Consider the following 13,293-nt stretch of genomic DNA (forward strand, 5'->3'; position numbering starts at 1 on the left):
GGGAGGGTGTTGCCAGTCTGTGAGGCTGAGGCTGTTGCTAAAGGAACATGAGGTCAAGCCCTCATCCTCCCTGGGGAGGGGGGCAGAACGGGCAACAGAGGGATTGGTTGGGCAGCAGGGGAGGCAAAGGCCCAGACAGATGTGGCTCATTCCGGCACCCCTAGGGAGGGGACATGGCTGGAGCCCAGAGTGAGGGAGGCTTTTTGAGAAGTGATGAGGCTGGAGGGGGCCAGGTTCCCGGGCCTTAGAGCCCACGGAGGACCTTGGTCTTGTTAGCTGATCCCGACATCAGGCCCTGCTGGCTTGGGGTAGACGGTCCTGATCCACAGGAGAGGATGGGAGAAATTCAAGGCTAAGGCATATGGCAGAGGGAGGATCGCTTGGGCTCCGGGGTTCCTTTTCCCATCTCAAAGCAGCACATACCTGCCTTGCCAGAGTCACTGTGGAGATTCAGTGAAAGGCAGGGCACAGAAGGCCAGTAGTAGTTCTCAGGGGTAGGGGTTCCCTTCGTCCCTTTGCCCCCTGACATCTCACTTGGTTGTAAGTTCCCAGGGCTGTGCCACCCACCTGTCTACCTGAAACACAGACTGAGAGCCCTTGGGAATGCCTGGGCTTCCCCGGGGTCTCTTGTGCAGCCTTTGTTTGTCCTACGAGTTTATACAATCAACCCTCAAGTCTCAGGGTCCCTGGGTTTAGAGCCAGGGAGAAGGTGGCAGGATTTATAAAACGGCCCTGCCATCTCAAAGTGAAGCCATCTACCTGAGAGAAACTTCCCTTTGCTTCTGAAGGAAGATTTCAGCCACTCACCTCAGTCCAGTTCCTGTTCCAAGGCAGCTGTCTAGAATCGTCCAGAAGCTTAGCTCCTGTGTCCCTTTCAAACACAGAACACAGCAGTGTGCTTTGAATTTGAGCTGAAGGAAGTGTATGGTTTAGCAAGCAATTGAGGGCTTATGTGGTTTGTTTCAAGTTCTTTGCTTTCATCCAAAGAACATTCCATTTCATCTTTTTGGATTCAAAGGTTTTCTTCTTTTTCTTTTTTTTCCCCCACCAAGCAGACTTTTAACTTTCAGGAGGCTGACACTTTTCAGAAATCCCACTTTTTATTTCCTTTAAGGGCTTATTAAAGAAGTTCAAACACCCCTTACTAATGCATCATTCTTAACTTATAAAATAGTCCTCCATTCAATCACCAGAGAGCCCCTGGTTGCCTACTGGATGCCAGATGCTGGGCCCGAGGGTGCAGAAATGAACAGGGCCGAGGGGTCAGTGAGTGCCGAGTCCCTGAGACGCAGAAGAATGTAGCAAGTTCAAGGAGCAGAGTGACAAGTGAGTGGAGGGGACAGGAGAGGAGGATGGTCAGGCCTTGCAGGCCACAGGGAGGCAACTGACACCAAAAGTCACGACGTCCCTCTTACATTTTGCAATTTATTCTCTTCCTTCTTTCATTTGATGTATTTGTTGAGTGGCTTTCTAGGAGTCAGGCACTGTGCAGAATGCAGGAATAGACTGTGAACAAATAATATAAAATAAGGCCCAAATGGCAAGAGTCCCCTGAGCCATGCTAGCTGCTAAGGGGAGTTCACGTTGAAACAAAAGTCATGGGAACTGCTGGCATCTGATGAGAACGTGGAAGCAGAAATGGGGATGTGGCTCGACCTATCCCAGGGGCAGCTGAGAGAAGCAGTTAAGAGTGAGCCCAGGCTGGTGGGACCAGCCAAGGTTCAATGCCAGCTCTAGCTATGTGCCTTTGAGCAAGTTGCTGACCTTCCCTGAGCCTCAAGTCCTCATGTGTCTGGTCTCTTAGCTCCTTCCCAAAGTAGACAAGAAAGAGGGCTGTAAGGTGCCCGGCAGGCAGGAAGAGCTTAGGAAACGTTGGTTAAACAGGGGTGGAGCGGTCTAGTGTCCCAGGAGGGAAAGAAAGAGAGTTTTTAGCCATCTACTGAAGTTCCAGGGTAGAGAAGAGTTAGGGAGAGGAATTTCTGGTGAATCTCAAAATCTGAGTGTAAGCCACCGGCCATCTTTCTGTGGTAATCTTGGAAGCCATTATAAAATAGAGTCACGTGAAGCTTTATTTGTCCTTGACTTCTGTTCCTTGTTCCCATGTAAAACCACCAACAGTTTTGGTGTTGATCGCTCTTGCCCGCGAGGAAATAGGATCTTTTTCTTTATTCTTTGGCTGTGTGTTTCACATTAAAGAACATCTCCCAGGGTTTCGAAAGTAGAAGGAAAGAACTTCCCGTGATTTCATCACCCTAAACAAACAAGGCCTCGTCGCTTTTCGGGTCTCCTCCCTGTCTTTGTTCAATCACGTCTTCTCATGGTGGCAGGAAGAGTGTCGTGGTCTTCCTTCCAGCCTTTCCTTTCCTCTCTCCCTTGTACAGCGGGAAGCTTTCCGTGCTGGGACGCAGTTTTAATTCAAGTCACATTTCTTACTGTAAGAAAGTTTATCTGGCGACTTCTGCCGTGACTTACTCAGGCATTTTCCTGCTGCTAGACATTCTGGTGCTCTCAGGATTCATTATTTTCAACTAAACTGTCGTGAGCAGGCTTCACGAACACAGGGTTTCTTTCTTTTGGCTTAATTCTTTCGGAAAAGTTCCCAGAAGTAGAATTTCTGGTTCCGGGGCATGAACATTTTCTGTGTGACGCTCTCCATATTGCCAAAGGGGTTTTCACAGCGGGCTGGGCCCAGGTGACCCTGCTTCGGCACCCACCTAGGAGTGACTGGTTTCTCACAGCCACTTCCGCGGCCTGGTGGGCTCCTCATCCGGGTGACAGCCGCCCGAACTCCGTGGCTTGCAAATGGGACAAGGGAAGCAGAGAGAGGGCTGGACCTGACTGCTCAATCCAGGGCTGCCCCAGGGTTCTGTGCGCACACCTCCGGGGAAGCCCCGAGATCAGGGCCGGTGGGTACCGCATTCCCAGAACTCAAGCCCAGGCGCAGGGAATTCACGTGATTTATTCGCATGGTCTGTCTGACCCTGAGGCTGTCCCCCCCACCTAGGGGGCTCCTTCCCCACCACACAGCTGCAGGGCTTGCTCCCAGGTACCTTGGAGCACAGGGGATGAGCCTTTTGATTATATCCGAGCACGCTCAGCTGTCACCCCTTTCCAAAACTAATGTGCACATCCAGAGTCCGTCTTCCTGGCATTGTGGGGAAGCATCAGAAAGAGCAATAATTCCTTCTTCCATTTTAATACTTTTTAAAGTGCATGTTTATTTGGCAGAGTAAAGAGCAGCGCTCAATAAAAGCCTGGGTCCCAAGCCTTAAATCTTTTGAAGGCAAAGGCATATGGCTGGAAGAACAGACTTTGGAGTCCGGTTATTAGCTGAGTCACCGTGGGCAGGCTGCCTTACATCCTCAGCTTTTGGTTTCCAGTCTGTAAAATGGGAACCACAGAGGGTCATTAAAACGCTTTAGGGAGATGACACGGTCCAGCCCTGCCAATCCCTGGCAGGCCTTGGGTAGGCAGGGATGGGGTGCTTATGGCTTAGGGGGCTGTGCGATGGATTTGAGGACCCTCATCCTGTTGTTTTATCTCTCTTTTGTGAATCCTCAAAGTTGTGGGGCTGGTCATATTCTTCAGATTTTTATTGTTGTATTGTTGTTGTTGTTATTATTATTATTTTGTATTTCTACAAATATCTTCCATGTGTTGCTTCCAGAACAAAGCTATGTTTTACCAAAAAGGTCTAAATTAGGAGCCAAATTCTGAACTCCTTTTCTTTTTCTTTTTCTTTTCTTTTTTTTTTTTTAAGATTTTTAAAATTTATTCAACAGAGAGTAGGCAGATAGAGAGGGGGAAGCAGGCTCCCTGCCGAGCAGAGAGCCCAATGTGGGGCTCAATCCCAGGACCCTGAGACTATGACCTGAGCCGAAGGCAGAGGCTTAACCCACTGAGCCACCCAGGCACCCCTGAATTCCTTTCCTGTTGGAGGTTTCTGGTTCTCAGAGTGATGGTGTGCAGAAAGCCACACATGTTTCTCTTTTCTCACCCCCCACCAAGGATCCTGCTTGATTTCCTTGCCTTTAGAACCTTTGAGAGGAATGGATTTTTGACACTGAAATGAAGCATTCCCTCTGCTTGGACCTGACCAATGGGCCTTTCTCCTCACATCCAAGGCCATGACTTCTTCCTTGAGAGCTCAGATGGCCATATATTTCAAGCGGCCTCCCGCATCTCGGGCTTTCTGCATTCAGGCTGGTGCAGGCATGGGGGTGTCTTTGTGTGCTTGGTTAAGGGGCACGTGCATCAGATACCGCTGCTTCCAAGCCCAGCGAAGGCAGCCCCAGCCACGTGGACTTGGATGGCTCTGCCCCTCCCGGCTCTGTTTCTTACCACGTAGCAGTTCCCTCTTGCAGTAAGGTGCTCCAGGTGCCTGGCACACTCTGGGCGCATAATAAACAGAAGCTGTTTCGATTTTTAAAAAATGGAACGGCACTTCTTTTTCTTTTGATTGTTGCAGATGTCTTAGGAAGGCTGTAGTGTAAAAAACTAAGGACAATTAGATCAGGGCTAATCCCCCCACCGCTCTGCCCCCCACATCATTATACTACAAAGGCTTATCTTTCCCTAGTGCTTCTGGTGGACTGAGAGGAACAGGGGGCCTCAGGATACATCCAGGAGGTAGAATCGTGTTCTTCCAGTTTTCTCCATTAGGAGAGGGAGGCGTTGGCTCAGGTCTCCTGCCAGTTCCAGGCCAAGACTGGATTCAGGTTTAAATGTCCTGGTGGGCATCCTTGTTGCCTGGGTCAGCAGGAGCCTGTGCAAGGCCTGTCTCCCGCTTTGTTTTGGGAGGCACCTTGTCCTAGGAAGGGCAGCCTCCCCTCTCCGTGTGCCAGGCCTGTAGCCTCGGAACTATAAACAGGAAGACCAGAAGTGGGCTGGAACTCATCGTTGTGTGGCTCACCAGTGGCGACAGTGGTTTGTCCCCATGCCCTCCCCCGTGCCCAGCTAGTGGGTGGCTGGAGGAAAGGATGGTTGCCCACATGCTGGGGGCTCCTCACTTCCCCCCAGCATTCTCTCAGAGTCTCCTAGCAGCCCTGCGGGGCAGGGACTGCCACCCCCATTTCACAGATGTGGAAATCGAAGCTCACGGAGGTCAGGGGCCTTGCCCAGCAAGTCCAACACAGAGCTCACATGGCCGACTCCCGGGCTGCTTCCCTCAGGCGCATGCCGAAGCTAGGCCCATCAGCTGTGTGGCAGGGCAAGTGGCATGGAGGTGGCCTCTCCGATGGGCTGCACCTCCGCTTCCCAGTCTGTCGTCGGTGGGCAACTCAGCCCCAGTCCAGGACCCAGGGGTGGGATGCTCTCAGGGCATGCTGGGTCCGGGGTAAAAGCTGTTTTCTACACCAACTTCTTTGGGTCTGGGCCTGGGAATTCTGCTTTTTTCCTGCTCTCTGGGAATGCCCAATGGCCATACTGGATGCCACCCAGGCATCTCTTCCACGGGCCGGGAATCCCTGTGCTGACGGAGCTGACTCTGCCTCCAGAAAGCTGGCTGGGGCAGTCTGAGGGGCCCTTGGAGCACTGAAGTCACGGCACACTGGCCAGGCGCCAGGGCTGCTGTCCCATCCACAGCCTGCCCGCTGTGGTAAGGCCCAGGGGCTAAGGCTGTGCTGCAAACGCGCTCACTCAGGGAGGGGCAGGGGTAGGATTTTCATGGAGTCTGGCTGGCTCTGAGTCGTACGAGCATCTTACCCTCTTAGGCCTTCCCTGCCCCTGCATTCACTAGGCGGGACGTTGGAACACTAGTACTTGTGATTTGGATTTCCATATTCTGTGCCAGTTTACTTGGAAGAAAGAGGCCTGGTTCTAGTCCCCCCAGACATGTGGCCTGGGGCAGTTCAATGTGCCTCCTGGAGTCCCAGTGCATTGTCTGCAAAATGGGGCTGCCTGCTAAGCAGGGGCGTCGTGAAGGTCACATGGCACTAGGAGAGAGCTCCTGGCGGAAGGACAGGTGCTCAGCTAAAGTCAAGTGGCCCAAACCTGTGCAGAACTAAAAACTGCCTGTCCCCTTCGATTATTTGTTTATTTACCTTGCTGCGAAAACACCAGGGCCATCATATGGGGACAAGTGGACTTTGTTTGGTTTTGTTTGTATAAATCAAGAGTTCCTGTGTGATTTCTGCACACAGAGCGCTTCCCCTGAATAACTACAGTTTCTTTCTCCTCTGCTCCTGAACTGTCCACGCAGGCCATTCGGGTGTTCTTCATGCTCCGCTCCCTGTCGCTGCAGCTGCGAGGGGAGCCCGAGACCCAGTTGCCCCTGACGCGGGAGGAGGACCTGATCAAAACGGATGACGTGCTAGATCTGAGTGAGTCCCTCGCGGGGGATGGACGGGTAGGGGCAGGGAGGGATGCGCTCGTTGCCACACTGGCTCCGGTGTCACTGGGAAGGTCGGGGTGTGACCTGTGTTTGCTCCCGCCGTTGATCTGTCACCAAAAGCTAACAGAGTGTGCACATCCTGTCAGACTCAAAGAAGGGCGCTTGTTCCTGGGCCCCTGGCAGTCCATCTGCGGGCTCTGCTTACCAGAGCCCAGGTGGAGCTGTGTGGGGTGAGGGGGAGTCGTCCCTGTCCTCCACATAACCGGAGCGTGATTGGTTTGTGTAGTAAGGGGTCTCTGTTGGATTCTAGTGATGCAAGGCCTCTGCTGCGGAAAAGGGGAGAACTTGCAGAAGTGCAAATCATCAGCCTGGAGGTGAGGCGGAGTGGGGGAGGCTGGAGAAGTGTGTGCTCAGCCTGCAGCTGTGGGCTTCGTCCCTAACCACACAGTACGCCATGCTCTCTGCAGCAGCTTGAGCATGAGGCTGTGATTAAAAGTGCCAGTGGGCCAAAGCCCGGTCGAGCCCCTGTAATCCGCCTCACACGCATACCACTCTTGCTTTCCTCCATTTGCTGAAGGGCAGGTGCACATGGATGGTCAAGGTGGTTTTCTCTTTCTTAGAGGCATTGTGATATGGTAGGATTCTTTGGTTATAAGGGACAGAAATCCCAATTTGGGTGAGCTTAGGGAAAAAGAAAGGGGAACTGGCTGGTGTCACTGAAAAGTCCAGGACTATGTCTGCCTTCAGGCATAGCTGGATCTAGGTGCTCAAGCAGTATCATCAGGAAGCTGCCACCCTGTCTCATTTCGGCTTCCCTTTGTTCTGGCTTCATCTTCGGGAGGACTCTCACCAGGTGGCAACAAGGTGGCCATCTGCAATTCCAAATCCTGCTGAACCAGCTAAGCAGACCTGACAGAAACAGAGCTTCCTTTTCCTGTAACTTCCGTGGAAGTCCACAGCAGGGCTCTCTGGCCTGGCATGGGTTGGTGGGCCATCCCTGAACCAATTGTTGTCAGAAGAGTGTGATTCATCAACTGGGCAAGGCCAGGGTCATGTGGCGAACCCCAAGCTGGGAAGTGGGGCCCATTTCTTGAGAAGTGGGGCCCTCTTCATGTGAGAGGGAGGAGGAAGGTTGCCCTCAAAGGAAATGCAGAAAGAGATGGAAGCTTAGCAGGCAGGAGCGGCGGATGGCCACTCTTTGTGGTGTATGGTAAGGACAGGGTCTCCACAACTTTAACTCAGCTTTAACTCAGCTTTCGTGAAATACAGTTTACACCTGACAAAATTCACTAAGTTTTAGTGTACCGTTGGATGAGTTTGAACAAAAGTGTTCAGTTGTGCGACGAGCAATCATGATCTAGACCACTGAGGGTTGGCACGTGACCCCCTGCTGTGTATTCACAATGAATGATCAAAACCCCTACAACTTCCATTTCCTCACTTGGAAAATGGTGATGAACTTCCTTATATGATGGGCTTGTTTTGAGACTTGAGCAGAATATAATATGAAATATTATATGACAGAGCATAGTGTCTAGCATCTGACTGTGCTCAAGAAACCGTATGCTGTGTTACCTGCTAATTAAATGTGATGCATAGAAAGAAGAGAGCACTCTCCCCATATAGAAAATTCCCTGTAATTATTACGGGTTTTACCCTCTTGTCTAACTTTTTTTTTTTTGTTTTTTAAGAATTATTTATTTCATTGAGAGACGTGGGCAGAGAGAGAGAAAGAGAATCTCAAGCAGACACCCTGCTGAGCTCAGAGCCCGACTCGGGGCTTGATCTCATGACCCTGAGATCATGACCTGAGCCAAAACCAAGAGTTGGACGCTTAACCACCTGAGCCTCCCAGGTGTCCCTAATTTCTTCTTGCCCTCTCCTTATTCTCTTTTCTTCTTCTCTCTCGGAAGAACAAAGAAGCTGTGTCCCCTTTGTGCTATCTGTGCTTATCTCCTTTGGTCCTTTCCTCCTTGAGAAATTGCCATAGGGATTTCTCTAAGGGTTTAAATTGATTGAGTTGGCTGCAGAGAACCATAAACCAGTCTTTCTCTGATCTGAGTCAAGGGAAGAGGGAAATAGCTTTCTTTCAAAGGGACCTCTCCATCAGGGTAGCAAGAATATTTGTATCCATGAAATGGAATTAGATTTTATGCTGGGAATTCACATTCCTTCCTTCTCTGCACCACCCCCCCAGGAATAGCCTGCTGAAATAAAGGTTAAAAGTATTTCACTTATCAATTTTAATTGATTAGATTGCTAGTTGAGATCACTTAACTGAGCCTTTTTGGGTAGTTGGCCATTAAGAAAGTAATGGCTGTCTGTCTTTACCCAGCCTGGTCACAAATTATGTCTTTGCTTAAGAGAGTGCCATCCAGAAAGTACTAGGAATTATGGATTTTATGAGCACATGGTACTAGAATAAGATAGCATGTGTTGTCATTGGATTTTGTGTTCTTTTCCCTTTGTATCTCTCCCAGTAATCGTTCTTAAATGCGGGAGCGTCTGACCTTCCAGTGAGAAAAAATCGGTATGCCTCGCATGTCACAAAATGCCCTCTAAGTATATAAAATAACCAGCAACATCATAATGTAGGCAAAGGCATTCATATTTGCTGAATGATTGGAAGCTGGGCATGCTTCTCGTGAGCGCCGTGATTTGAAGAAAGCTGACTCAGGGAGAAATGCTGGGAGCTGGTCGGCTTTATTGCAGGCGACGTGATGTGGGTGGACAGGCTCAAAGGCACGCCGGCTCTGCACCGCCAGGAGAGGTGACCTAAAGTGTGTTTACTGAGCTTGTCGCCCTCTGATAAGAAACCACGGCGTACGAGTACACAGAAGCCATGTCACGTGTCTGCTCACCAGCCACAGGCCTCTGGGCAGGTGTGCCTGGTGTGCTCGGACAGGGTGGCCCTGGACCAGGAGCATGCTGGAGGCCATCGTCACCCCCCCGCCCAAAGGAGGCAGAGCTGACTGCTCGAGCCTGTTTTGCTTTCGCTGGAGAGGAGCATGGTGTGGGGCCCATGTCAGGGCCTGGCAGTCGTGAGGGAAGGGGGTGGGGAGAGAAGGCTAGCTTGACGGGATAAAATAGATGAGACTTTTAGAGAGAATGGCACTGTGAATCTCCACGTACCCCGGCTTCAGCTTCAAGGGTTATTAGTCTTGCTCTACGTCTCTTTCCATCTGCTCTGCCATCTCTCTTTTCAGAGTACCTCCCCACCTCGGCTCCTCCGAGTGTAGGAAAGCCAATGGAAGACATCTTGTCACTGCATCTATAAATACTTCTCTCACAGAGAAGGACTTGGGGCTGCTCTTTGTCACTAACTGGGTCCCTTCTGTTCTGGATCGTGCACTTCCCCGGCCCTGCTGTGGCTCTGGGTGGAGCTGGAGCAGGAGGGAGGGCTGGCCAGCCACACTGACACCCGCCTTGGCTGCCCCTCGGGTAGTTGGAGGTCGTCGGCCTTGTGACCCAGCTTGGGGCCTTCATGTTCCTGAGGCTCAGTGGCCTGCCCTTTAAAATGGTTCTCAAAGGCGTGCAGAGAGAGCCACTGAAAATCAGACGAGATCACGTTGGTGATCACTTGGCGCGTAGCAGGTGCTCGGGGGTGAGAGCCAGCCATTGCCCCCATGCGGCTGCCAGATCAGTGTGTCCAACGTGGACTGCTGGGCTCCGGGAGTGGGTGTTTTCTGCTCCAACAACGTTTGGAGGAGCATATCCTGACAGCATGGGGCTGCTTGGGCCCAGAGGAAGGAAGATGCCCCCGATCCAGGTAGGGCACTCCTGTGTGTTCTCTCACGGGCCTACTGGCCAGCAGTCCCCCGGCGTGCCCTGAGGACAAGGCTGTGAGAAGAACCCAGGTTCCTGCCAGCACTGGCGTCAGAGCCTTCCGGAAGGAGTCTTGCCTGTTTCTAGAAAATACAGCCAATCACAGCCGGGAGAAATTCCTCCATTATCTAAATATCCTAAGTAGATACCGGGCATGCTCAGGAAACTTCTGAATCCCTTCCCAGCCTCTTCCCAGCCGGCAGGTGCGTGTTGTCCCCACACCACGTGCTTCCCACACCTCATCTTGTATTCGGATTTTCTAAATCCATTCGTGAGAACCATTCTGTAAAACCCGTGGCTCATTCAGCTATGTGTAGAGCACCTGCTGTATGCCAGACACAGTGCTGGGAGCTGGGATGTGATAGGGAACTAGCGGTGTGATTGGTTTCCGCTCCGTGGTGCTTCCGCTTTGCGCGGTTTGGGGATGGGAGGACCGCCAACGGGTATTTATGGGTTGTTTGAGATGGTCCGTGGAGGTGACAAACCGGGTCTGTGCTGGAGAATAACTGGGAGGGAAGATCTCCCACCCTGGTTAGAGAAGGCTTCTCTGGTTAGCTGCCATGTAGGGAGGGACCAGAAGATTCTGAGGAAATGCAAAACCGAGGCCCACCAGTTAGAGGGGATGGCAGAGGTGAGGCTGGGAGGTGGGAGAGAGCATGACCTGAGAGCTGGGTGGGGCCAGTGGGTGAGGAGTCAGGGGGGAGGGGCTGAGATGAACCAGATCTCAGGTCCAGGGAAGTGGGAAGCCATCTGAGGGTTCCCAGAGACATGGATCCTGAAAGTGTACTGGAATGGCCAGGTCCCACGGTCCCAGCAGGGGCCCGTGAGCCATTTCGAGGGGCTAGGGAGCCAGACTTGTGTCTGGTGTGAAATCCCAGCTTTGCCCTTGTAACTTGCCAACCTGTGGCCTTCGACAGGTACCTTAATGTCTTGGTGTCTCAGTTTTGTCATCTGTATAATGGGAGTAAATGAGTTAATATACATGAAGTGCCTGAACAGTGCCTGGTGTGGTAAGCTAGGAGGCCATTTAGGAGGCACAGCAGGGTTCCGGGGGCCAGGAGCAGTGGGGAAAGGGGGATGGGAGTACAGTCTGGGGATGGTATTTTCTGGCAGTTCTGGAGACCCAGCTGGACTCTGGGTTCTGGGGACAGTGCGGGCAGCGAGGAGTCAGGAGACAGTGATTTTGTAAGCCAGGGGGACAGCCCTGAAGGAGGGGCTGGTTCCAGACAGTTGAGGAAGGTTAGTTGGGTGGGCTGAGAAGAGGTGCTGGGAGGTAGCCCAGCCGGGATGTCCCGGGAGAGGGTCGGAACCCTCTCCACATTCTCCTCAGAAGTGGTTTTCCGCAGACAGTCATGAATTTCAGAGTTCCCGTGTTTGGTGACGTTCCATTGGCTGAGCCAACTCCTGTGACCATTGCATAGCTCTTGGCATCTCCCCTTGTGGCGTAACAGCGACAGCAGCTCCTCACTAGAGCCCGTGGTCTATGCGGGGGGATCCCCAGCCTCCAGAGAAGTGTCGGCACATAAACCGGTCCTCGCACTCCAGGTCTGCTTCCTCACCCAGGTGCAGGCTTCCTTGTTAGGGGGCCTGGAAAATGTCCCTGTAGTATATCCTTCCCTGTGGTTCCCCAATCTCGGGACTGTACAGCCCAGGGAAGTGTCAGAACAAAAATAAAATACCACACAACCTCTGGGGACAGGATTGCCAATTTTTGTGTTACCAAGTCTTTTTTTTTTTTTTATAGCATTTATGAACTATCATTTCATAAAAGAAAGGGCGTTGTTAATCCCAGATAAGTAGGAAGGGCATCACTTCTGAACAAGGGACAGACTTTCCAAGAAATAAGCCTCTGTGTCCTGGGCTTTAATGGGGTCTGTTCCTCAAATAATTCAAGTGAAGACCAATCTCCGGAGCAGAAACGTTTTCTTTTTTGAGGTCAGTCTTGTGGGGGAGGTGAACACCGATGACATCATCACACAGAGCAAAGGCAGACCGGCCGCTGTGCCAAGGAGCTCAGGTAACAGGGGTTGACCTGTCTGGAGGTCAGGGAGACTTCTGGGGGAGCGAGCACCCATCTGAGGGCTGGAGGTAGGGGCAGGTGCTGGCATCCCAGGGTGTGGCACTAGCAAAGGTCCTGGGGTTAATGGGGAGTTAAGGAAGATGAGAAGCAGCAGTGTGGCGAGGTAGGGCAGGGTGGTGAGGTGAGATTGAGATTGCCCCAGGGCCCAACATGTAGGCCTCATAGGTGGATCAGGGACCTGGGGCTTTCTTCTAAGAACAGTGACATGTGTTTTTTACCTGGTGAGAACATCCACGTGTGTATCTCAGAAGGGGCCTCCCTGGCCTCAGTATGAGGGTAGGTTTATGGGGCCAGGGGCAGCGTTACAGCAGGGAGCCCTGTTGCAAGGCCAGGCCTGCGGTACTGATCCTGCCAGAGTATTGTCCGAAAAGTGGTGCCCAGCAGGCTCTCGCACACCCTGGTTTGCCCCAGCCAATGGGTTTCAAATGTGCCTGGGTTCTGCTTTATGGCCCAGGCACGTGGACTGTTTATTGCATGGAGACCTGTCCTGTTTGATTCAGCTAGTTCTCTGGAACCCAACCCATCAAGCCTTCGAAGCTAATTATTAACAACAGTAATGCTATTTTGGTTGTCCTCATCTCCTGGCAAGGCAAGCTGCCCTGGACCTCCCATCAGCTCTCCCCCTGCTGTTTCTAGCCCAGGGCCTGCCTGTTTAAGAAGGGAGTGAGTGTATGGAAGAAACCCCGGGTCCCAGAAAAATACAGACTCAGGAGAGGACGGACCTGGCCTCTGGATCCCAGCTCTGCCTCTTCCTCGCCATGCAACCTGAGACAAATCGATGCACGTCTCGGCCTCGGTTCCCTCATTGATAAAGTGGGAGTAGCAGCACTCACCTTGGCCAGATTATTGTAAGGCAGAGCGAGCGCGGTATAGAGAGGTTGCAGACTGCTGGCCCTTAGGCCCACGGGTGTCCTTTGGTGTCTGGCAGTCTTCCATGAATTGCAACATTTTAAAATCAAGACATCTTGTCGCACAAACCCAGGTAGCTCTCACCTTGAATCTGAAATGGTCTGGTCCCTTGGGGTCGCAAGCAGCATTGGGCTGCTTCCTCCCAGGG

General features: G+C 52.0%; 1 protein-coding gene across 6 annotated transcripts in view; it reads left to right on the forward strand.

Moving 5' to 3' along the window:
* CLEC16A (C-type lectin domain containing 16A) overlaps positions 1–13,293 on the forward strand; it is a 201,819-nt gene that overhangs the window by 99,807 nt on the left and 88,719 nt on the right. For all 6 annotated transcript variants that reach the window (XR_006382353.1, XM_044234077.1, XM_044234081.1 and 3 more), the window contains one exon: positions 6,200–6,320. Coding sequence is in view for 5 of the 6 variants with exons in the window: in XM_044234077.1 (XP_044090012.1) it covers positions 6,200–6,320 (121 nt within the window). In the remaining variant the exon portion in view is untranslated. The remainder of the gene's footprint in view (positions 1–6,199; positions 6,321–13,293) is intronic.

Source organism: Neovison vison, chromosome 14 (genome assembly GCF_020171115.1).
Source record: "Neovison vison isolate M4711 chromosome 14, ASM_NN_V1, whole genome shotgun sequence".
NCBI classification, from domain to species: domain Eukaryota; kingdom Metazoa; phylum Chordata; class Mammalia; order Carnivora; family Mustelidae; genus Neogale; species Neogale vison.